This window comes from Schistocerca americana, chromosome 1 (assembly GCF_021461395.2).
Source record: "Schistocerca americana isolate TAMUIC-IGC-003095 chromosome 1, iqSchAmer2.1, whole genome shotgun sequence".
NCBI lineage: Eukaryota > Metazoa > Arthropoda > Insecta > Orthoptera > Acrididae > Schistocerca > Schistocerca americana.
Genome location: NC_060119.1, coordinates 185,088,507 through 185,115,432, shown reverse-complemented (window position 1 = coordinate 185,115,432; position 26,926 = coordinate 185,088,507). Strand labels below are relative to the sequence as shown.

Genomic DNA, 26,926 nt, shown 5'->3' with positions numbered 1-26,926 from the left:
AACACAGGATTCTTCCTCTGATAACTGGAAAAGCTCGAAGAATTCCAACAAAGGCAAACGTCTTCTCCTTCGCCAACTCAAAGATCCTCTTCGGCAGTGTCACCAGACGACACCTTTGCCCGCCCGGCCTCCATGTTGCTGGTACGCACCACCAACCATTTTTCTGCATTAGGCTCTGCAAACCAACAGCACAAGAAAGCTGATGCTTCTGTGGACCTCATGGAGCAGGATCTTCCTGCCTCTGTGCCCTGTAGAAGCGAGTTTTCGAAGGCTAGCACTAGGCAGCTGCTGAGGTGACACTCCTTCATTTTTTCCTCACCATGACTCTCCTTCAATGGAACATTTGTGGCCTTCGATCCAACAAAGAGGATTTATGGCTATTTTATAATTACAGCGTCCACTTTTTCTGTCTTCAGAAAACAAAATTGCGTCCTCACTACTGCGTTGAGCTTTTGCATTTCTTCCCGGTCGGTTTGACCTTCCCCCTGAGGTTGGCATTCCATCTCTTGGGGGAGTCATGCTGTTCATATGGGATGATGTTAATAGCCAACCCATCTGCCTGAATACTCATCTTCAAGCTGTTGCAGTTCTCCTTTTCCTTCCTTATCTGACGTTTTCCCTTTGTACCATTTATATCCCTCAGTTACACAATGTCACCAGGGCAGACTTACCCAATCTTATTGGGCAGCTACCTCACCCATTTCTGCTGCTCGGTCATTTTAATGTGCACCATCCCCTATGGGGTTCTCCCAGAACCTGTCAGAGAAGTGCTTTATTGGATGGCCTTCTTAATCAACTTAACCTCTTATGCCTTAACACCGGAGCACCCACATTCCTTTCAGACTCCTCGCGCACCTATTTCCATTTGGACCTATCCTTCTGCGCTGCCCAGCTTGCCCGTCGTCTAGAGTGGTCCGTTCTTTCTGAAACCTACTAGAGCGACCATTTGCAATGTGCTACCTGTTTGCTGACTCCTATGCCACCTTTGTGCACACCCAAATGGCAGCTTAATAATGCCAACTGGCGGCTTTACTCCTCCCTGTTGACCTTCAAAGAACAAGATTTCCCCATTTGTGATGACCTGGTGGAATATCTTACAAACATTATCCTTACCGCCACAGAATGTTCGATTCCTCATTACCATGCTGTGTCCCTGTCCCTTGGTGGACTGAGGCATGCTGCAATGCAATTCGCAGGTGGAGGCGTGCTCTCCACATTTTTAACCATCATCCTATGATGGCAAACTGCAGTCATTATAAGCAGATGTGTACACAGTGTCATTGTGTTCTTCAAGATGGCAAAAAAAGCTAGCTGGATTCCATTCACTAGTTCTTTTAACAGTTCCACCCACTCCTCTGTCATGTGGGCCAACCTAACAGCTCTCTGGAACCAAGATTCAATCCCCAATTTTCCGGCCTGACAGTAGTAGACGATGTCTTCGTGGACCCTATTGCTGTCTCCAACACCTTGGGCCACCATTTTGCGGAAATTTCGAGCTTTTTACAATATCACCCAGCCTTCCTCCATTGGAAATGAGCAGAGGAGTCTCGGGCGATAATATTCTCTCCTCTTAGAATCGTGAGTACTACAATGCCACCTTTACTATGATGAGCTAGATGATGCTCTCAGTTCATCCCATTCCTCTGCCACAGGATCAGACGCTGTTCACATTCAGATGTTGTAACACCTTTCTTTTGCAGGCAAGCACTTTCTGCATAAGGCCCTCTATTGTTCGTGATCTACACACTTTAAAAAAAAGTTAAGCATCACCTCGGTTCAGAGAATTCCGGAATGTACAGAAATTGGAATAGAGATCAACGTAAACATCATTTCTGCCCTTTTTATTGCTCATGAAAACTACACATTGCATGTTGTACCACCATACAGTGAGACCTTCAGAGGTGGTGGTCCAGATTCCTGTACACATCGGTATCTCTAATATCCAGCAGCACATCCTCTTGCATTGATGCATGCCTGTATTCGTCAGGACATACTATCCACAAGTTCATCAAGGCATTGTTGGCCCAGATTGTCCCACTCCTCAACAGCGTTTCGGCGTAGATCCCTCAGAGTGGTTGGTGGGTCACGTCATCCATAAACAGCCCTTTTCAATCTATCACAGGTATGTTCGATAGGGTTCGTGTCTGGAGAACATGCTGGCCACACTAGTTGAGTGATGTCGTTATCCTGAAGGAAGTCATTCACAAGATGTGCATGATGGGGATGCGACTTGTCTTCCCTGAAGACTAATTTCCTCACCAATATGCTACCGATATGGTTGCACTAACGGTTGGAGGATGGCATTCACATATCGTACAGCCCTTACGGCGCTTTCCGTGACCACCAGTGGCGTATGTCGGCCCCACATAATGCCACCCCAAAACAGTAGGGAACCTCCACCATGCTGCACTCGCTGGACAGTGTGTCTAAGGCATTCAGCCTGACTGGGTTGCCTCCAAACGCGTCTCTGACGATTGTCTGGTTGAAGGCATATCCAACACTCACCAGTAAAGAGAACATGATGCCAATCCTGAGCAGTCCATTTGGCATGTTGTTGGGCCCATATGTACTGCGCTGCATGGTGTTGCGGTTGCAAAGATGGACCTCGCCATGGATGTCTGGAGTGAAGTTGCACGTCATGCAGTTGATTGCGCACAAGTTGAGTCGTAACATGACATCCTGTGGCTGCACGAAAAACATTATTCAACATGGTGGCATTGCTGTCAGGGTTCCTCCGAGCCATAATCCATAGGTAGCAGTCATCCACTGCAGTAGTAGCCTTTGGGCGGCCTGAGCGAGGCATATCATTGATAGTTCCTGTCTCTCTGTATCTCCTCCATGTCCAAACAACATCGCTTTGGTTGACTCAGAGACACCTGAACACTTCCATTGTTGAGAGCCCTTCCTGGCACAAAGTAACAATGCGGATGCGCTCAAACTGTGGTATTGACCATCTAGGCATGGTTGAACTACAGACGACACGAGCCGTGTACCTCCTCCTTGGTGGAATGGCTGGAACTGATCGACTGTTGGACCCCCTCCGTCTAATAGAGGTGCTGATCATGCATGGTTGTTTACATCTTTGGGCGAGTTTAGTGACGTGTCTGAACAGTCAAAGGGACTGTGTCTGTGATACAATATCCACAGTCAACGTTTATCTTCAGGAGTTCTGGGAATCGGGATGATGCAAAACTTTTTTGATGTGTGTATGTTTACAACATAGAAGACAATGTGAGTATCACTCTTATATTGTTTGTAGATGGTGCTGTCATTTATCATCTTGTGTAGTCATCAGATGACCAAAACAAATTGCAAAATGATTTAGATAAGATATCTGTATGTTGTGTAAAGTGGCAATTGATCCTGAATAAAGAAAAGTGTGAAGTTATTCACATGAGTATTAAAAGAAATCAGCTAAATTTTGACTATGCGGTAAGTCGTACAAATAACCTGAATTGGAATGATGATATAGATAATGGTTTGGGGAGAGCAAACCAAAGAATGTCCATTGGCAGAACATTAGAAGGTGCAACAGGTGAACTAAAGAGACTGCTTACACCTCGTTTCTCCACCTTGTTCTGGAGTATTGCTGTGCGTTGTGGGATCCGCATCAGGTGGGATTGACAGACGACACCAAAAAAGTTCAAAGTAGGGCAGCTCTTTTTGTATTATTGTGAAATAAGGGAGATACTGCCAAAGACATTATATATGAATTGGGGTCCTGATCATTAAAACACGGGATCTTCTCATGAAATTTCAGTCACCAGTTTTCTCCTACGATTGCGAAAACATTCTGTTGGCGCCCACCTACATATGGAGAAATGATCATCACAATCAAGTAAATCAAGGCTAGCAGAGAAAAAATCTAAGTGCTCATTTTTACCGTGTGCCATTTGGGAGTGGAATGGTAGAGAGACAGCTTGAAGGTGGTTCATTGAAACCTCTGCCAGGCTCTTCATTGTGAATAGCAGAGTAATCATGTAGATGTAGATGTAGATGTTAATGTGTACAACCACATTTGGACAGAGGGCACGTTACCCAGACACTGGCATGCTGTTCTGCAGTTGACCATCTAGTCACTTTGTCCACCCATATTACGAATGATTTTCTGCGGAAATCCCAGACTGTGGCCACATTTTTTTATTTGGAGAAGACCTACAACTCCTGCTGGATAACTGATAGCCTCCATGTGGGGCTCCCATGGCTGCCTGCCCTGTTGCTTTGAAGACTTTTAAAAAGACTGAGTTTTCAAGGTGCATGTGCGTTCTACTTTGTCGGACACCTTTATCCAGGAAAACGGTGTGCCTGAGGGTGCCATCCTAATGTTGTCCGTTTTGCTATTGTCGTTAACTCTATAATGGCCTGTCTCCTGCCGGGCTTCTTCGGCTCCCTTTTTGTTGTCGATTTTGCCATCTGTTGCAGTTTTCCATGGACCTGTCACATGAGCGATGTCTTCAGCGATGTCTTGATCATATTTACTCATGGAGCATCAACAATGGTGTTCGTTTTTTCACTGACAAAACCGTTTGTATGAATTTCTGGTGGCTCAGTTGGTTTTTCCCAACATCTTTACATTTTGGGCCTGTTGCTTTTCCGTTTGTTTAAACTTCAAAATTCCTGGGGCTCGTGCTTGATAGGAAACACTCTTGGTTTTCTCATGTGTCTTACCTGACGTCCCGCTGTAAGAGGTCTGTTAATGTACTAAGTGTTCTCAATGGTACTTCCTGTGGTGCAGATGGACCCACCCTCCTCCATTTGTATTGGTCCCTTGTCCATTTGAAACTAGACTATGGGTGCTTTGTTCATGCATCTGCACGTCCATCCCTCTTACACAGTCTCAACACTAGCCACCATCGTGGCATCCGTTTGGCCACTGGCGCCTTTCACACTAGCCCAGTTGACAGTCTGTACGCCAAAGCTGCTGAAATACCATTGTCTTACCGCTGTGACTTTCTCTTTGGCAGGTATGCATGCCGTTTGTCGGCCATTTGTAGCCACCCATTCTGTGCTACCTCCTTCAATGACTTCTTTGATTGCCAGCATGAGGCCCACCCCTCTTCCCTGTTGCTTTCGGCACTTGCTCCAGCGGCTTAACTTCACACTACTTGCAACTTACCCGGTGGGTTTGAACCTTTCACCACCTTGGCTTCATGTGGCAGCCCATGTTCACCTTCTCCTTCACTCGCTTCGTGAAGATGCTATTCCAGTCTTGCTGTATTGCCTTCAATTTCACAACCTTCATATGGAATTTCACGGTAGTACCTTCATTTATGCTGATGTCTCGGACTGACTGTAGTGTCGGGTGTGCCTTCGTCATTGGTGCCAACGTTTTTTGTCATTGGCTTCCGGCACACTGCTCAGAATTTACAGCAGAGCTCTTCTCCCTGTATCAGGCCATGGAGTACATTCACCAACACAGGCTTTTTCATTGTGTCCTCTGCTTAAACTCTTGCAGTGTCCTTCAAAGGCTCAGTGCACTGTACATACCCAACCCTTAGTCAATGGGTCCAGGAAAACTGTCACTTGCTCACTCTCGATGGAGAAACTGTGATGTTTATGTGGGTTCCTGGTCATGCTGGTCTGCCAGGAAATGAGGCTGCTGCCAAGGCTGCAGCCCTCGTACCTCAGCCCACTAGTTCCTATATTCCCTCCAGTGATCTCTGTGTTGCCGTCTGTCAGGAGGTGGTGTCACTTTGGCGTTACTATTGGTGCTCCCTTCATAGGAATAAGCTCCAGGCTATAAAGCCTCTTCCAGTGGCTTGGAAGACCTCCTTTTGGCCCTCCTGCCAGGATGTATTCATTTTACCTAGGTTATGTATTGGGCACTGCATTTTTAGCCATAGCCATTTAAGTGATGTGCCCCCACCACTTTCTACACATTGTGCCGAAGTTTTAACTGTCCGCCATTTCCTGACAGAATGCCCGTTTTTTAACCATTTACGTTCCTGCTTGGGTTTGCCGTCTGAGTTATCAGCCATTTTAGTGAAATGTGCAGGCTGTCAATCACGTTTTACTTTGTATTCATTGTAGCAATATGGCAAAGGCCATTTAATTTTTAGTTCTGGACCTCTGTTTCTCTATGGTATATTTTATAGACCTTTCTCCATGTCGCTGTTTGTAGCTCCTCTGTCTTCGTGCTCTACAGTTTTGACTTTGGCGCATATGACCTAAGTTGTTTTTGCGAGAGAGAGAGAGAGAGAGAGAGAGAGCGAGAGCGCAACCCTCCCCTCTCCTTCTCGCAAGACTGAAACTGTGTGGTGACATACTACTATGTGATGATGTATGTCATCCATCTGATCTAGCAGACGGATCTCGTGCTGTAGCAGAAGACTCAACTCCCAGAAAAAAAACTGTAACATTAACTCCATGCATCTGTGGACGAAAGGTTTCTCTGTTTGCACCTCTTTGCTGCAGCATATGGTATTTTCCTGTAAAGCATGCTACTGGAAGTGTCTCTATCTTGGCACCGCCTGCACCAGTGCCAAGCTGCCCACACGACAAGTGCAGGGATCTAATGTTCGTTTGGTGTTAAAGCTCATGTTCAATTTATTTCATCATTAAAACTTAACAGCCTGCTGTACTGCTACCCGATAGGTGCACAACCCGTGAAGACATCAATGGAGAGTCAGTTTTGTGTGTCTGTAAAGTAAACAACAATGCAGGCTCCTGCAGTACCTATGGAGGACTAGTGGGTGAGATTGATACCTTGCTTCAGGGAAACAGTATTCAGAACCCAGCTCATGGTTTCCTGTCCTGAGCGTGGAGGATCCATTTCATGGAACCCATTGAATTCTAGCGAGTGCCGCTAAGCCCGACCTCTCTTTACGAATGCACGAACCTCTATGGAGCCACATCTGTGTCTGTTAAAGACTGAAATCTCCAACTTTGTCAGATTAGATTCACATACGGTACCTAAAATTTCTTTTATTTCTAATAGAATTTTGCTTTGATCTCTGTGTTAGACCAGCCCTGAAGAACATTGTGTTTCTCATGTCATCTTTAAAAAACTATGTTGACTGATTCCTCACTCACAAATAGCTGGGCTTTCCGTATTTGTACTTTTAATGTCTTCATAAGTGTCGGGGATTATTGGACCATCTCAATTGAGAGATTTTGTTGAGAGACATTTCTTGTGGCAACTTACCTTTATAAATGCGTTCTGCAATTAATTGTGCCTGTTAACATTTCCTGTGCTGACCCGTCTATCTTACGCTCCACACCTAGCAAACTCATAGTACCTGCCTGTCCTATTCAGTGAGGAGCACAATTTCCACAAGAGCATTTTTGTGTTTTAATTTTTCATTCTTTCAGGCTTGAGAGACGGACTGTTTTGTAAATCACCACAAAATTCTCTATTTTGGTAATAGGAGCAATAGCTTCTGTAAGAAAATGTGTTCCACCCAGCAATCATACAGGAGTCTCAGTATGAAAGCTATTTCAGTTTTTAATGTACTGATGATTAAAAAAACACTTATTTTCTCATAAGTGTGTTGGTGTTGCATTTTCTCTGTTCATGGTCTCCAGCTTCCAGACAGACAAAGCACTGACTAAAACACGAGCTGTGACTTCTGATATTTGTAGAGTCTGTTCTGTGTTGTGTATCAGTTTTGTGTGGGGGGTCAGATGTGTGGGAACGCATCTGATCAGTATTACAACTTGCTGTTCATCATATTTGACGCACACACAGTAACCCTTTTCTTCCAGAGAAACTCGTTTTGTGTTTGTCGAACAATGCCACTCACTTTCTAATATTGTTGGTAATAAACTGAGTGTCCATTCTTTGTAGTGGGCTTGTAGTTCTCTCTAAGAAAAAATGTTTTCGTAATCCACCAGTGTAAAAATATGTTAAAATTTGTGTGGTGAGATAGAACAAATGGATTTTCACAATTTCCAATACGTATTTGATAAGCAGTAATTTGTAGGGGAGATTTATTTAAAACACGAAGAAATGTTCATGTAGTATACTTGTAGTAAATAATATAAGAATGACGTAGGTAACTGGCTTTGTTTGTCAGCTTATTATGAATTCCTTGGAGGATATGTCAATGAACGAAAACTTTCAGCTAACAGCCTCATTTATTGTAAGCATTTTGCGATTGGATAAGTTCAGATTCAGCTGCTCTGTGCTTTAGAATTTAACATTATCTCAATTAAGTGTAGATAATTTTAAAATAAAATAAATGAATTTTGAAACAAATGCTTCTAATGACAGCTGTTGTAATGACTCAAATATATATTTGTAGAAATTCCTCTTTTTGGTATCTATTTGTGACACCTGTTATCTGAAATATTTGCTTTAAATATAAATACATGTAAAGTAATTTTGTAGCAAGTAGCATACAGTATAATAATTGCAGTACTGACATGCATATATTATTCAATCTCAGCATATTGTAAAGGATGTGATCACATAAATATCTTCATTAATGGTTTGAAACTTTCCCATTATCTCCATTATAATTGATTTTGATTGGTAGAAAATTTGCTATCAAAATAACTCTTATGGGAGTGTGTTGTCTGAAAATTTGAAGATTGTTTTCATGTTGCAGATTATTTCCAAAGTCTGACTGATCCTGTTGTTGCATCATTGGATGACATCAGTGCATCATACAAAATGTTCCATGACAACTCGGCAAACATAGATGACCTCTTAAAACATATTTCACATGTTGCTCACCTAATAGCTAATTATTTAATTCAAGGAAAAACTACTTCAAACACATCACCAGACATAGAATTTGGAGAGCGTAAGTTGTGTCTAGTTATAATTATTGATGTGATGTGTCATGCTCCAAAAGAGAATACTTTCTAAATGGAGGAAAATTCTACATTTTCTGTCTTTTTGTGAGAAACAGTTTTCATGTTTTTTTTTCTGTCGTGTCTATCACTATTTTATATTGCTGATGTCATATTTAATGTGTGTACAACAGTTATGATAGAATTTTTAAAATTTCTTTTAATGGACAGATTGGTGTAATTTTGGGTGTTAAACAGTGAAATCATCCAGGCCGTTCTCATTTAATGGTACGAGTAGTTAAAGTTAATACAATTAAAAATGCAGACTATTTGTCTACAAAATCAACCATTAAAATGTTGCATATACAAGTATCCCTTGTACTGTTATCATTTACTTAAAGTACTGATAAAACAGTTTAAATGTATATATGACCTGCAGATTGCACAATTAATAGGATTAATTAGCCATAAAAGACCTATGAATCCTAAATAAGTGAATAGCCAGAACAGAGTACTTGATAACAGATAAGAATTTATGACTAATTTTTCTGTGATCAGTGAGGTTATACAAAATGTAAGCAATAGAACTGCTTTTACTGGCTGAGTATATGGTATTCCATGAATTAAAATTACTTTTACACTGAATGCATGTTATGCTTATCCTCTATAAATTGTAATGTATAGTGTAATTTAACTGGATACATAAAAAAATCGTATCACCAAGTGGCAGCAGAACACACACATAAAAGGAGGTTATAATTACAACTAGGCAAGCTTTTGTAACAGTGGCTCATTCTTCAGGCAGAAGGGTTAAAGGGGAAGGAAGAGGGATGAAGGAAAAGGGCCTCGGGAAAGTCACCCAGAACCGTGCTTTAGGGGAGGCTTACCAGACGGGATGAGAAGTAAAGACTGATTGTTGAGGACTGCATTGGACGAGATTTGAAAACCTTATAGTGTAAAGGTGGAAGTCGGGCTAATATGCAAGACAGAGTTTACTGCTTAAACATTGTGCAGGCGTTAATAAGAGTGAAAAACTTCAGTGCAATGTACATAAGGGATGTAGGAGGGGGGCAGTGACAAATAGACAAGTAAGACATTGAAAGATGCGGAAGACTAAAATGGAGTGATGAAAAGAGTAGATACTGTGAAGAAAGGCTGAGACGGAAGAAATTAACATAAATTAAGGCCAGGTGGGTGCGAGAACCAAGGACATGTTGTAGTGCTAGTTCCCAGCTGCAGAGTTCTGAAAAACTGGTGTCTGAGGGAAGAATCCATACGGCACGTGCTGAAACAGGCAACGAGGTCACAATTGTCATGTTGTAGAGCAAGCTATATATTTTGCCACTTACAGGGCTGGTACAAGTGTTGGTAGGAGGGTGCATAGGGCAAGTCTTGCTGTGGGAATGGTCACAGGGGTAGGAGCCATAGGGTAGGGAGATAGGTTCAGAAGGACAATAAAGTCTGACAAGAATATTGTGGAGATTGGGAGGGCGATGAAAACCTATTATAGGTTTGGTGGCTAAAATATAAGACAGAATGGATGTCATTTCACAGAATGATTTTAGGAAGTCATGGTCTTGTTGAAGTAGCTGATTAATACATTCCAGACCAGAATAGTACTGAGTGACCAGTGGTGTGCTCCAAAGTCGTTTTTCAGATGTGTCCAAATGACATCATTTACTCATGTAATGATGTACATTATGATGATGATGATGATGATGATGATGATGATGATGTATGTGCCCTATTTTATGTCCATTTTTTTCTAAAAGACAAGACTCATTATTACCTACATCACAATGTTCTCTATAGTAAACAGCAAACGAGCTAGGATGCCATTTGGATACACCCGAAGAGCTTGAAATTTTCACTAATTTAAAAGTTATTGAATGAACAATGCATATCTAGATTATTTACAGCAACAGTTAAGTAATGTTTTACTTTTATTTTGAAGAGGCATTGTCTCCAGTGGCGACTGGTTATCATACAGTAATGTGCTACAGCACACTGTGAATATTGCATTAAAATTATGCCTTTTCACTTTGAATGCAAGCCCGAAATTGCACTAACATTACACCGTTTCTCTTCAAATGTGAGCCATAAATAACATTAAAATTCTGTCATTCCTCTTTGAATCCATTCTGGTATGCTTATAGAACTGACAAAAACAGATTTTGTAGTGCTCTCTCTGCAATAACTAGAAACTAATGTTGAGTGCTGAAGTGACAGTCAGCCACATTAAGATTAACTCAGAGAAGGAATGCAGCTGTCTGTTTTCTACTGCGCGTGCTCTGAAGTGACAACATCCCTTATGGCACTATCAAGGCTATGTTGCTCACAGCACTGAGTGAGTAATTTTCTTTGAAATAGTGTGTAGCATATTGTGCAGGTGTGCGGTATGAGAATGTTCTAAAGAAACATTGTCATGGTGGAAGTCTGGACAAGTGGTCTAAAGCACAGACTGATAATTTGTGGACCCAGGTTTGATCCGTACTGATACCAACATTGTTGTTATTATTTCTTCCATTATTTCCCTCACATTTTTAAACTATGAATTATAAAATTTGAAAACACCAGTTCAATTTACATACGTAAAATTAATATATTCGGTTTAGTTACTGCCTGAGTACACAAATAAATTCAGCATGAAAGTGTATCCTGTACGTGATCTGTTAAAGAGGCCCATTTCCAGTAGATCTTCGGAGGAGAAAATGAGATTTAAAGAGTTAGGTAGATGTACTTCAAATTTAAATCTAATAACAGAGGGGCATGGAACAAGGCTAACCAATTGGGTTTCGTAACACGGTAAATTTCGAAATACTTGCAAAATATTTTGATCAGATTCTTACTGTCCGGTATCAGTTGATAAGCTCAAATATTCACAGTCATGAAAATCTAGGAGAAGATTTACATCAACTATCAAAACAACTGAACAAGTTATTAAAACACTAGAAAGCTAGTGGATAAGACTAGTGCAGTAGAGTTTTTGAAAAGGTCTCTACCAGAAACAAGAAAAGAGCTAAAGTTAATCTTTGAGAGGACCTGAAAAGCAGTAAAACAACCAGGAAAGTTGAAGGTAGCGTTGATACATTCACTACGTAAGAAAGGCAATAAACAAGATGTTAACAACAGTAATGACGACGGAGGAATTTCTGCGATTAAATTGAAACAATAGTGGTAGGCAATTTAGATGAATATCAAGGTGGATCTGGGAAGAGCAGATCATGTTCTGAACAAATATTTAATCTGAAGTGAATCATTAGTCACAGATTACTGAATTCAAAAAGTCAGTATTTTTGTTTGAAACTGTGTAACATATTGTGCAAGCATAGAATATGAGGGGCTTTTAAAGCACCATTCTCACAAATTCACTGTGGGTGACTAGTCTAAAGCATGGGCTGGTAATTCGCTGACCAAGGTTCGATTGCTGCTGATGCAAATGTATTTTTTTTTAATTTGTTTATATTTTTTAATTCCTCACAGTGTTGAACTATTAATTATAAAAGTTACTGTGTAATGTATTCAAGTACATATTGTTGTGAATTGAAGTTGATTTTATTTATAATTTAGTTACCTAGTATTTATTAACCCCCTTTTCTTTCATTTTAAACTGATAATGATAGCACTTCGGTGACATGAGGCTGAATTGTACAATTAAAAAAAAATGAAGACAGTCACTGTGTTTTTCTAAGACAATTTGCCTCGTCTGTGTAACTTTACATTTGCTTCAGAGTTGTTTTCAAAGTTAGTGATGCATTTTCGGAATTTGTTGTGTTATTCTGTAGCAATGATTGTGCAAGGATACATTGGACTTTGTCACCAATGTTGCAAATACACCATTGAATTTATTCACAGGAGAGTAGTGGTTACATGAGAGTCTCTAGAAGAATTCTCTCGTCTGCACATGCAACATAGGTCTCATTGCAGAACTGTCGATCATACTTTGTCATCAGTATCTCACTCTGGGCCCCCTGCTGTGAGAGACATGAAGTGCACAGTGATTATATTGAGGCTTGGCAGACATAAAAAGGGGCAGAAGTTTGGATTGTTATTGTTTTGGTAACATGACCAAAATTCTTCCATCATTTTTATGTATGTCCTACTTAAAATAAGTGCTAACAAAGATCTGTCCATGGTGGGAGTGCAGATAAGCACAAGGCTATCTTGCTGAAGTACTTGAGGACATCATCTTAACAGTTTCAGGAATATAAGGTCTGTGGAAGTGTTAAGGTAATGAAATGAAGGTCTTGGCACATTTCTGGAATAATATTGTGGCTGAACAAATTCGTCAACAACGTTTTACTGAAAGACCACCATTGGGCACAGTTATATGGGTATAAAAAGTTGACTGAGCAACACACTCAAACTTAAAAAATTCAATAGCTTAATAAAGGGGGCTTGAAGATGAATTAAGTAGCAGAAAATTTATTCATTCATTTCAGGTCACCTTCAGCAAAACTTTTCATTACTGTTCTCAATATGCATATTGGATTTCTGAATCAGTAAAAATCATATTGTTATCTCCTTAACTTTAATTCATATCAAAAGGTACATATATAAAATAATGTTAATAAAATAGTAATTCGACTGATTTTAAATGCCAGACTAATGAACTGATTTGTATCAATTTAATTTAACAGTAATAACTGTGAGTAATTAGTTAACTCTTCTTATATCTTATCAACGTCTGTGCTAAAATTTGTTTTGGGTTTTGTGTTTCTTCAGGAATTGCAGAAGCCTGTAAACAGGCTGGAACTGAGTCACTTGTACTTCTTGCAAGTGTAAAATCAGTGGCTCCATCATCGTCTATAACAGACAATGCAAACACTGTTAAGCAGAAAGTTAAAGATGTGACTGATTTAATGGAAAGACTGATAAGTCAGTTAAAAGGAGACTCTGCAGAAATGATAGAAGATCTAGTTGAGAATGAACTGTCAAGTATGGACAAAGCAATAGAAGAGGCTGCAGCTAGAATAGAGGTAAATTTCTAAATAATTTTTACAAATAACTGGCTCATCTCAGAGCATTAAACAGGAAATTTGTTAATTAATTATCTCACATGAAACAGATTGGCTAAGCTGATAAATACAGTTTTCGAACAAACATCAAATGATGAGAATTTAAAGCCGTATTTACTGTCAATTGAGCAGGACTGAAAAATCTTTTAGTATATAGCGGAGATGCTGAGTTGTGATACCCACAACAAAAAGATTCACACAATTAAAGCTTTCAGCCATTAAGGCCTTTGTCAGCAGTGGACACACGCACACGCACGCACATGCACGCACGCACATGCACGCACGCGCACGCGCGCGCACGCACGCACGCGTACGTAAATGCAACTTGCACACACGTCTGCAGTCTCGGAGAGCTGAAACCACACTGGCAGTGTGGTTTCAGCTCTCTGAGACAGCAGACGTGTATGCAAGTTGCATTTGTGTGTGTGTGTGTGTGTGTGTGTGTGTGTGTGTGTGTGTGTGTGTGTGTGTGTGTGTATACATGTACTGCTGAAAAAGGCCTTAATGGCCAAAAGCTTTAATTGTGTGAATCTTTTTGTTGTGCCTATCGTAACTCAGCATCTCCACTATATAGTGAGTAGCAACTTTCCTTCTCTAGTATTGTTACATTCCTTCCTAGATTTTCCATAGTTTGATTTAAATCTTTCAGTATTTTTGAAATGGAGACCACTTCCTGGTGCAAAATTAGTTTGGAGTTATAAGCGTCATCTCCAGACTGCAATGGGAGAATAAACACATACAGTGAAAATGTACATAGATATTAAAGTTGTTCTGTACAAAAATGGTTCAAATGCCTCTGAGCACTATGGAACTCAACTGCTGAGGTCATTAGTCCCCTAGAACTTAGAACTAGTTAAACCTAACTAACCTAAGGACATCACAAACATCCATGCCCGAGGCAGGATTCGAACCTGCGACCGTAGCGGTCTTGCGGTTCCAGACTGCAGCGCCTTTAACCGCACGGCCACTTCGGCCGGCTGTTCTGTACAGTCTTCGCATGTACTGTGGTCATCCTGTGGAGAAAAAGAATACTAACTTAATATCAGCGAATATTCATTTCATATGTTGATCTGCTGTTGACATAAAAATTTTTAAATAATCATTCTCTTAGTTAAAACGAAATATCTGTCTTCTTGCAATTCAGAAACTTGCAAAAGATAGTTAAAACAGTACATCACAATGAACTCTGCTGTGCAGCAGAAACAAGATGGTGATCAAATCAAAGCTTGTTCTGATTTAACTGTCAGTATGTCGACCCTGGTGTTGTCAGTACTTGCAATGTATTATGCACATCTTGTTGTCGAATTTGTGATGTTGGTTGACAAAATGCATTACAGTAAGGTAGACTGTGACAATTTGACGTCAAAAAATGAGAATATAAAATTATTTTAAAGAATAACAAGATAATTGAAGTTGATGAAGAACTGTTAGTTAGTTAACTCTGTAATTTCATTTAGAATCTCATTTTTCTACTTTTAGGAATGGATATATTATTTCCATTTTCTCCAAGATGCATTGCTGTATCCTTTTTCATATATGTTTTGCTGTAGCTGGCTTGTTAGCTTTATCAAGTCTAAAACAGTCAGTGTGTTCTTTAAAATGGGTTTTAAAATGTCTGTGTATTTGGCCATTGTAGTATTTCTTGCAGTGTCTGAGCATTATAAATTCCTGATTTGCTCAGTTTCTCATCTTGTTCTGAAATATCATGAACCAGTTTCTTCCAAAAGTTGTTGTTGGTGCAAAAATGATACTGCAACATGTATCTATGTTTTTAAACTGCTTGGCTAAATTGTCTGAAATATGTATTTTGTACAAAATTATGTTTCTGCTGCACACTAGACTTCATTGACAGGTTGTGTTTTAAGTATCCTTTGCAACTTCATTAACAGTGGTCAACAAGATTGCAGCCATAGCAATGGAGGTATCTGAACACACCATAAGAAGACAAAGATTACATAAGAACAAAGTAGCTGACGATTTTAAATTTATGCGAACAGTAGACCAACATGCAACGTGAATGTTCTGTCATATAGATTATCCTTTTTCTCCACAGCACATCACAAGATGTACAGAACACCTTTAATATACAGGGTGTCCCAAAAAGAATGACCCAATTTTAACTTGTAACAATATTGAGCCAAATGTCACTAGGTAACTGAAACAGCACTAAATGTAATTGGCTGGTCTAGAGTTTCAGGAAAAATCCGCTACATGTCGCTATGAGCACTGACCTGGTGTTTGCAGCGAGTCTTGCGCAATATGGTGTCCACACAACAGAAGACGTATTGTGTTATTGAATTTAGTCCTACTCAATCAGTGATTGCAGTTCAGCAGGCATTTCATATTCGATTTCATGCTAAACCACCATCACCAAAGAATATTCGACAGTGATATAAACAGTTTGAAGAAACAGGGTGCCTCTGTAAAGGCAAAAGTGCTCGCCGGCCACACGTTCCTGAACAAACAATGGAACAAACCCAACGAGCGTTTGTGCGGAGCCCCCGCAAGTCTACGCATCGTGCTAGCCGAGAACTTGCGTTACCGCGTATGACAGTGTGGCATGTGTTAGGCGTCATTTAGCCCTCAAACCATATAGATTACAACTGGTACAAGCTCTTAGAGATACTGACAAAGTGAAGCAAGTGGACTGTAGCAGTACTATTCTAGAGGACATGGAAGAGAGACTTTTTTATGTCATGGTTGATACTCAGTGATGAGGCAACTTTCCATATTAGTGGTATGGTTCACTGTCATAATGTGCATATATGGGGGCTCGAAAATCCTTATGAAACAATTGAACATGAATGTGTTTCATCAAAAGTGAATGTTTTTTGTGCTGTTTCACAAAGCAAGGTTTATGGACCCTACGTTTTTGAGAAAGAAACCGTAACAGGACAATCATATCTTGCAATGCTACAGAACTGGTTATTCCCCCAACTTGACTCTGACAATTTCATCCATCAGCAAGCTGGAGCACCACCGCACTGGCACAGCAATGTGCACAGTTTCCTCAATGTCAACGTGCCTCAATGTTGGATAGGGTGTACAGGACTGCGAGACCAGGCTTAACACTCTTGGCCTCCTGGGTCCCCTGACTGAACACCGTGTGACTTCTTCCTGTGAGGCTATGTTAAACAATGTGTTTACGTTGCTCCCTTACCTCGTGACATTGATGAACTAAAAACCAGTATATCAGCTACTGTAGCTTCAGTGACAGAAGACACCTTACGCTCATTGGGATGAATTCGGCTATTGGCTAGATGCTGTCTGTGCAGCCAATAGAGGACATATTGAACATTTATGATGGATTTTTCTTTTCTGAGTAATTGAGTATACAATTTGTTGGTGTTAAGCCCTTCTTCCTAATAAATAATTCTATTTAAAATTGGGTCATTCTTTTTGGGACACCCTGTATATGCACAATTTTGCTGAAAATTATTGTTTTGTCATTGTAGCTTGGAGATGAGTTTTACACCTCATTAAATAATGTAAGTAGTCAACAAATTTTGTGGTTGGTAATGGTCTCTGTATAACCTTTTCATATCTAATAAGATGACCTGCTTCAGTATCAGCTCCATACTGGCACTTTTGCCCTTGAATTTATATTTGAAGTTTTATGTAATTACTCTAAAGTTTCTAAAAGGGCAATTAAAAAATTATATCACACCATGTATGAGATTTTTTGGAAAATAAAGAACATTTGCTCTCCTGATGTTTGGCTGTTTAGTGCAGCTAGTCCATAATTCTGAATTCATTTAAGTATGGAGGCTTACCATGTGCTATTTGCTCTGTACACCTACTCATACAATGAATATAATAAGGATACAGCAACAACAAATACGCAGTTGCAAGGTCAGGTAACAGTGAATCATGAATTATGATTTGATTTTTGCATGACGGAAGAGCTACACTTATGTAGTGTATGATGAAGTTTATCACGACTGCGGCTTCTTTTCAGAACTTGTGGTTAGTGCTCAAGGATAGATTTTTGTCACTTGAGTGTGTGTGAACATGCTTGGAGGACAGGTGAGTTTAGAATTTTTTTTGTCTTCGTAGAAATGGAGAAACGTCCTGCAAGCAAGTCCTTTATGGGTGACAATTACTGCCTCCAGGATACTTTCATAAAGTATCTGGACCTGCAAGAGACTGCATAATACAAGAAGAAACTGTATAATATAATATGGACATACAACAAATGCCAAAGTCTTCATGTGATTATTTGCAGTAATTTGTTAAACTGAATGTTTCACAAATTTTGTAGAATTTTTAATAGATACATTAGAGACAAAATTTTTATTTTCTCAATGAGTTACTGAGCAGCAGGATTGATCAGCAAAAGAACTATAGTCTGAATCATCCAAATAATTTGACAATGTAAGCCTGCCAAGAGATATGTTTGTCTACTTTTGCTGTCCAAAATCATTAGGGCTGCAGATGCTCGTTTATGAAAGTCCTTTATACGTGACCTAGGGAAATAGCAGCATACATCTCGTGTTTTCTATAGGTTAAGACAAGACTGTTTGAGAGTTATTAGGTGCCACATTTGACTTCACAGCTTTACACCGTATGAAGCAAAAAATGTTTTAACACAATTAACAAATCATCAGATTTCACAAAACTTGTACAAGACCTTAGTGGTATATCAATCTTAAATGAAGAAAATACTCTGAAGCTACCTTCAGCCATTTGTATAATGAAGGCTTAGTATAAAACCTGGATCAACCATGGTTTTGTATGACAGTGACTCTCAGTATGGTGTTCCCTCCACCCCCTCCCCTCTTTTCACAAGAAGTGCTCTTTGTGATAGTTGAGGATAGCAGATGGACACTCAAAGCTAACTTATGACATAAATAGTATAATGATGGCTATTTGGAAACATTTGCTATAAAATTTAAGTGTAGAAGTTACTTAACATGCAACTATAAGTTTAAATTTGTGCAAATAGTGCATATAAATGCTGTGTCTCGTGTAATAATATTATGTTTTTGGTAATTCAGTTTTTATCTTTCTTTCAGGAAATGTTAAATAAATCCAGAGCTGCCGATTCTGGTATTAAGCTTGAAGTAAATGAGAAGATTCTAGATTCTTGCACCAACTTGATGAAAGCAATTAGGTTGCTTGTTCAGAAATCTAAACTTTTGCAAGCAGAAATTATTTCCCAAGGAAAGGTAACAAAACTTATTTAAAGTAGTATTTTTACAGGACATTGGTAATTGCTTTTTTCTGACTATTTTGGTACAGTAATATATAATTTGCAGACATTGTGTAATTTTCATTTTGTGGCAGGGGACTGCATCTACAAAGGAATTTTATAAACGAAATCACCAGTGGACTGAAGGCTTGATATCAGCAGCAAAGTCTGTGGCAGTGGGAGCTCGTTTCTTAGTGTATGTCCATCATAAATCTGTAATACATTAACTAAGAAATTGGAGACATGTTACATACCTCTCAAATTTTATATTTTTGTTTACTAGCTTTATACTTGGTGTTGACCAGTTACTTACTTATCTCAGTTTGTAAGAAAAACTTGCATGTTTAGCTCTTCTAAATAGATCACCAGATTTTTTATTTATAAAAATTAACAGAAGCTTGTACAGAGTTCATGCTGTTTAAGTGAACTGTGGCTTTCACATAGTTTTTGATTAATATAAATGTAATTGCTTCCCCACCCGATCTTTACTTCATGTAGAAAGGTGGGGAGGGTTGAGGACGGGGGGCAACTTATTCCCACAGTAATATTTTTCCTGGGTTAGAAAATTATGCATACTGAAATTGGTTGACATTGTTCCAGGCATTCCAGAGTGACGCCTATTTTTCTGTTCTTTTCTCACTGCTACTACCTCCCCCCCCCCCCCCCCCCCCCTCCCCTCCCAAGCGCGCGCACACGCACACTTTGAATCCTAGAGGTGTGCCACACATGTAATATTGTACACATTTGTTAAGAAAGATTCAAGACAATTGAGTTGACAGTTCTATAACCTTACTCCATTTGCATTGTTGTTTTGACTGGTCTGTAAAGAATGAGTATGACATTAGCAGGGGTTTTTGTGGTTACCTTTATTCAGGAATGTAATTAAAAGTTAGCACATTGTTGGTACACTGTGAAACAGTAAAGTAACATAGTCTGTCTAACCTTAATTATATGGACAATGATCTGAAATGATAAATTAGTATCCAGCTGTTAAAGCATTGACAGTTCTCAATCAGAAGTTACACACCGAACTTCTTTGTTCACTGAATGTGGTAATAATGGGGCAGTTGAGCAGTATGGTGACTAGGAATATAATACCTATGTTTTTTATGTTATGTATGGAACTTCAAAGTTGTATGAACTTTTAGACAACGAAGTATATTCTGTTTAGATTCTCTGAAAGAAAGCATATTTTATAATAGAGGTAACAGGGTTATTTAATTGTTTATGTATTCTTCTTACAAGAAAAATTTTGATATGTTATACTGATTACTAATATTTACTTATAGATCGGCAGCAGACAAAGTTGTTAGTGGAAATGGAAAATTTGAACAGCTCGTTGTGGCATCCCAAGAAATTGCTGCAGGAACAGCACAGTTAGTTGTTGCAAGCAGAGTGAAAGCAGACAGGAATAGTACTAACCTTGCTGCCCTGTCCCAAGCATCAAAAGGTGTGACCCAGGCAACAGGTGGTGTTGTTGCAACTGCAAAGTCCTGCAGCCAAATGGTAGTTGACAATGGTGAGTGTGGTAATGTTTCTCAGTAATAAAATGCATAGGCTAGGCCACGTAAGACTTGTGTTTCATAAATGTGATTGTCAGATAATTAATATTCTTATTTATTGGATGGTACTAAACCATTCATGTTGCAGAAGCTTTTCATTATATTTTACTTAGTTTTGACTGATAATACCAGATAGAACATTTTAATTGCTGTTTCAACCTTGTATGAGGCATCTTTGGAAATGGTTTATAATTGTATTGTTTTACAAATACCACTGAGGCTACGAGCCCATCCTCTCGTGGGGTGATGAACTGATTCTAGGTCACCATGCAGATGCTAGATGGCAGTTGTGAACATTGTGTATGGTGAAAGGACAGCACTTGCTTCTTGTTAAATAAGAAAGCTGTGCACAAAATGGAAGGTAACATGTGTGGAGAAAGATGGACAACATGGTGTTTATGGAGGGAAGGAGTCTAAACAACAAATATTCATAGACATTTAACTCTGATGTGTGGTCAAGAAGCACCTGTGCAAAAGACTGTTTACAGCTGGATTAGTGGAGTCACTATTAGAAGGAAATCTGCGTGCAAGGATGTGAGTATGAGTCGTACATCAGTGTCGTGGTTTCCAGGGTACATTGAGGTTGTATCAGCAGCAGGGTATACAGTGACACCCTTACACAGATGTAGTAGTCATCAAAGGTGACAAGGAAAGTAGTCGAAAGGAGTGCTCCTCTAGCACAAGAAATGTGCGGCTTCACACCAGAAATGCCACGACTGCATGAGTTGCACACCATCTGTCTAAGCTTTGTTAGATAATGTGAAGGACACACTGTGAAGAAAGAGGTGGCAGTGACGAAGAATTGCAGGCAGCTGTCCACGAGTGGTTGCATTGTACCACCAGATAGTGGTTCCATAGACAATAATCAAGTTGCCATGAAGGTGGCAGCAGTGTACTGATGTCAATGGGGAGTATATTGAGAGAGCCCATGTACACTGACTCGCATTTCGTTAACAAATACAGTTGTTGTTGTTGTTGTTGTTGTGGTCTTCAGTCCTGAGACTGATTTGATGCAGCTCTCCATGCTACTCTATCCTGTGCAAGCTGCTTCATCTCCCAGTACCTACTGCAACCTACATCCTTCTGAATCTGCTTAGTGTATTCATCTCTTGGTCTCCCTCTACGATTTTCACCCTCCACGGTGCCCTCCAATGGTAAATTTGTGATCCCTCGATGCCTCAAAACATGTCCTACCAACCGATCCCTTCTTCTAGTCAAGTTGTGCCACAAACTACTCTTCTCCCCAATCCTACTCAATACCTCCTCATTAGTTACGTGATCTACCCACCTTATCTTCAGCATTCTTCTGTAGCACCACATTTCGAAAGCTTCTATTCTCTTCTTGTCCAAACTAGTTATCGTCCATGTTTCACTTCCATACATCGCTACACTACATACAAATACTTTCAGAAACGACTTCCTGACACTTAAATCCATACTCGATGTTAACAAGTTGCTCTTCTTGAGAAACGCTTTCTTTGCCATTGCCAGTCTACATTTTATATCCTCTCTGCTTCGACCATCATCGGTTATTTTACTCCCTAAATAGCAAAACTTCTTTACTACTTTTAGTGTCTCATTTCCTAATCTAATTCCCTCAGCATCACCCAATTTAATTTGACTACTTTCCATTATCCTCGTTTTGCTTTTGTTGATGTTCATCTTATACCCTCCTCCCAAGACACTGCCCATTCCGTTCAACTGCTCTTCCAAGTCCTTTGCTGTCTCTGACAGAATTACATTGTCATCGGCGAACCTCATAGTTTTTACTTCTTCTCCATGGATTTTAATACCTACTCCGAATTTTTCTTTTGTTTCCTTTACTGCTTGCTCAATATACAGATTGAATAACATCGGGGAAAGGCTACAACCTTGTCTCACTCCTTTTCCAACCACTGCTTCCCTTTCATGCCCCTCGACTCTTATAACTGCCATCTGGTTTCTGTACAAATTGTAAATAGCCTTTCGTTCCCTGTATTTTACCCCTGCCACCTTCAGAATTTGAAAGAGAGTATTCCTGTTAACATTGTCAAAAGCTTTCTCTAAGTCTACAAATGCTAGAAACGTAGGTTTGCCTTTTCTTAATCTTTCTTCTAAGGTAAGTCGTAAGGTCAGTATTGCCTCATGTGTTCCAACATTTCTACGGAATCCAAACTGATCTTCCCCGAGGTCGGCTTCTACCAGTTTTTCCATTCGTCTGTAAAGAACTCGCGTTAGTATTTTGCTGCTGTGACTTATTAAACTGATAGTTCGTTAATTTTCACATCTGTCAACACCTGCTTTCTGTGGGTTTGGAATTATTATATTCTTCTTGAAGTCTGAGGGTATTTCGCCTATCTCATACATCGTGCTCACCAGATGGTAGAGTTTTGTCATGACTGGCTCTCCAGAGGCCATCAGTAGTTCTAATGGAATGTTGTCTACTCCCGGGGCCTTGTTTCGACTCAGGTCTTTCAGTGCTCTGTCAAACTCTTCACGCAGTATCTTATCTCCCATTTCGTCTTCATCTACATTCTCTTCCATTTCCATAATATTGTCCTCAAGTACATCGCCCTTGTAGAAACCCTCTATATACTCCTTCCACCTTTCTGCCTTCCCTTCTTTGCTCAGAACTGGGTTGCCATCTGAGCACTTGATATTCATACAAGTGGTTCTCGTCTCTCCAAAGGTCTGTTTAATTTTCCTGTAGGCAGTATCTATCTTACACTTAGTGAGACAAGCCTCTACATCCTTATATTTGTCCTCTAGCCATCCCTGCTTAGCCATTTTGCACTTCCTGTCGATATCATTTTTGAGACGTTTGTATTCCTTTTTGCCTGCTTCATTTACTGCATTTTTATATTTTCTCCTTTCATCAATTAAATTCAATATTTCTTCTGTTACCCAAGGATTTCTATTAGCCCTCGCCTTTTTACCTACTTGATCCTCTGCTGCCTTCACTACTTCATCCCTCAGAGCTGCCCATTCTTCTTCTACTGTATTTCTTTCCCCCATTCCTGTCAATTGTTCCCTTATGCTCTCCCTGAAACTCTCTACAACCTCTGGTTCTTTCAGTTTATCCAGGTCCCATCTCCTTAAATTCCCACCTTTTTGCAGTTTCTTCAGTTTCAATCTGCAGTTCATAACCAATAGATTGTGGTCAGAATCCACATCTGCCCCAGGAAATGTCTTACAATTTAAAACCTGGTTCCTAAATATCTGTCTTACCATTATATAATCTATCTGATACCTTTTAGTATCTCCAGGATTCTTCCAGGTATACAACCTTCTTTTATGATTCTTGAACCAAGTGTTAGCTATGATTAAGTTATGCTCTGTGCAAAATTCTACAAGACGGCTTCCTCTCTCATTCCTTCCCCCCAATCCATATTCACCTACTATGTTTCCTTCTCTCCCTTTTCCTACTGACAAATTCCAGTCACCCATGACTATTAAATTTTCGTCTCCCTTCACTACCTGAATAATTTCTTTTATCTCGTCATACATTTCATCTATTTCTTCATCATCTGCAGAGCTAGTTGGTATATAAACTTGTACTACTGTAGTAGGCATGGGCTTTGTGTCTATCTTGGCCACAATAATGCGTTCACTATGCTGTTTGTAACAGCTAACCCGCACTCCTATTTTTTTATTCATTATTAAACCTACTCCTGCATTATCCCTATTTGATTTTGTATTTATAACCCTGTAATCACCTGACCAAAAGTCTTGTTCCTCCTGCCACCGAACTTCACTAATTCCCACTATATCTAACTTTAACCTATCCATTTCCCTTTTTAAATTTTCTAACCTACCTGCCCGATTAAGGGATCTGACATTCCACGCTCCGATCCGTAGAATGCCAGTTTTCTTTCTTCTGATAATGACGTTCTCTTGAGCAGTCCCCGCCCGGAGATCCGAATGGGGGACTATTTTACCTCCGGAATATTTTACCCAAGAGGACGCCATCATCATTTAATCATACAGTAAAGCTGCATGTCCTCGGGAAAAATTGCGGCTGTAGTTTCCCCTTGCTTTCAGCCATTCGCAGTACCAGCACAGCAAGGCCGTTTTGGTTATTGTTACAAGGCCAGATCAGTCAATCATCCAGACTGTTGCCCCTGCAACTACTGAAAAGGCTGCTGCCCCTCTTCAGGAACCACATGTTTGTCTGGCCTCTCAACAGATACCCCTCCATTGTGGTTGCACCTACGGTACGGCCATCTGTATCGCTGAGGCACGCAAGCCTCCCCACCAACGGCAAGGTCCATGGTTCGTGGGGGGCAAATACAGTACAAAACCAATTATTATAAATCATTTCCAAATGCCCGTTATAGTTATCAGTACTGTTTTAGTTGATTGTTTATTTTTCTACAGATCACTTTACAATGATATTATCACATTTCAGCCTAGTACAACCAAAAGTGTAATTAAAAGTTAACAAAATACCTAATAACTTAATATTCCATGAAATTGCAGAACTGTCTGAAGTCAATAACTTATTCCAGCCATCTTCATGCGTATACTGGCATAAATACACTGATCTTCCCTGTTGAAAATACCACCAGTGCATGCAATGGCAACTGGGTATGCTGTGTATGTGCTGGCAGGGTTTTAAACAGTGGAGCTCAGGGTACTTTTGCCAGCACACACCTGAAGATGGTCAGAGGACTCTGTGCTGAAATATCTTCAAAGCAGGTTACTGACATCCATCGGTTTGCTTGAAATTTCATGGAATACACTATATGTCAGGAAAGTTCTAAAGTTCATAATTTAATGTTGTATTTAATTCCAAAATGAATGTTGCACTAGTTATTCTCTCACATTGCAATCACTGTACACACGACACATGAGTCCTTTGGCTGACATCAGTGTGATAAAGATATCTGTACTTCTTCATTACATTCCTTTGTGTACCCATATGCTCCTAAGAGTCACCAGGTGCATTTTCTCTCATGTTTCGGCAGATATTTTGAATTCCGGTTTTGCAATGTAAAGCTGGAGACAGCCCAGACAAATAGAGCTTATGTCTTTTATGTGATGCCCAGCATCAATGAAAAGCATCGGTTTGTTTCCTGTTAAAAAGAAAATGATTTTAAAGTGGAATCATACATTCCCATTTGATAAAGTGGTCTCTTATTAGTCTAGTGCGATATTTGTTTCATTGATATCTATTAGCAGAGACAGTAAAACACAAAGAATTACCAAATATTATGAAAAGGAAAGATACTACTCACCACACAGTGGAGATGCTGAGTTGTAGATAGGATGTGCCTATCTGCGACTCAGCCTCTCTGCCGTTTGGTGAGTAGCAACTTTCCTTTTCATAATATTGTTACATTCCAGCCTGGATTTTCCATTGTTTGACAAATATTGTTCAGCAGGCCGTGTTAATGGATATTAATGAAACAAATATTGGACTAGCCTAATATTAGACCACTCTATTCATTGAACATGCAAACTTCCGCTCTAACAATCATTTTGTTTGTAATGGAAAACAAACCCATGCTTTCCGTCAACGCTAGGCATTGCATGAAAGATGTTATGAACAGTATTTGTTTAGGCTGACTCCAGCTACAACCTAAATTCCAAACGTCTGCCAACTTACTAGAGAGAATTCGCCTAATGACTCTTAAGAGAGAGACGTGTGTGTGTGTGTGTGTGTGTGTGTGTGTGTGTGTGTGTGGAGGAGATGTTGTGATTGTGCTCAGGAAAATGAAAAGCAGTTGGCATTTATAATCTGATCTGTGGCATACAATTTCCAATAGCATGTGTTACACTCTGTAAGTATATTGAGTGATCAGAAACAGTCTGAAAAGCTTGTAAGAGTGTTGCAAGGGTGAGTGTGTTGAGAAATAATTTCTAAGAAAAAACAGATACATTGTGCTGTTTCAGAGTTACTTAGTGCTGAAGTTAGCCAATCAGGTTGTTGCGCGTGCAAATTCAAACTCGTGTCCATGCTAAAAATGCGGTAATGCACAGATATGTGGGTCTGTGAGTTATCACTTTTTCAGATGCTCATTACCAGTTAAAATGTGTATTTTTCACTAGTGATAACTTTAAGCCAGGTGAGAAAAAACTATGTTTGTTTGGTTTGAGGACACCAAACGAAGAACATATTTTGTGACGCTGCTTGAATTTGCACGTGTGACAAGCTGATTGATCGAAAATTTTTATTAACAATTATTTCTCAGCACAATCTCTGCTGCAACACCCTTATAAGCTTTACAGACTGTTTCTTGTGTAGTGGAATCATGTCATCATCTTTCAATTTTTACTAACCGTAACTTCACACACACACACACACACACACACACACACACACACACACACACACACACACACACATTCTTCTTCACACACATACCTAGGCTCATTCTTGTTGCTTTTCACCAAGCTCATTTCAACAACTTCCTGTGTGCATAACATTTTTATGTGAA

The 26,926-nt window shown here is 39.7% G+C and overlaps 1 protein-coding gene across 4 annotated transcripts in view; it reads left to right on the top strand.

Annotated features, from left to right (window-relative positions):
* LOC124553683 (huntingtin-interacting protein 1) overlaps positions 1–26,926 on the top strand; it is a 487,550-nt gene that overhangs the window by 444,843 nt on the left and 15,781 nt on the right. For all 4 annotated transcript variants that reach the window (XR_006968504.1, XR_006968171.1, XR_006968527.1 and 1 more), the window contains 5 exons: positions 8,550–8,747; positions 13,462–13,715; positions 18,770–18,922; positions 19,041–19,141; positions 20,235–20,464. Coding sequence is in view for 1 of the 4 variants with exons in the window: in XM_047128283.1 (XP_046984239.1) it covers positions 8,550–8,747; positions 13,462–13,715; positions 18,770–18,922; positions 19,041–19,141; positions 20,235–20,464 (936 nt within the window). In the remaining 3 variants the exon portion in view is untranslated. The remainder of the gene's footprint in view (positions 1–8,549; positions 8,748–13,461; positions 13,716–18,769; positions 18,923–19,040; positions 19,142–20,234; positions 20,465–26,926) is intronic.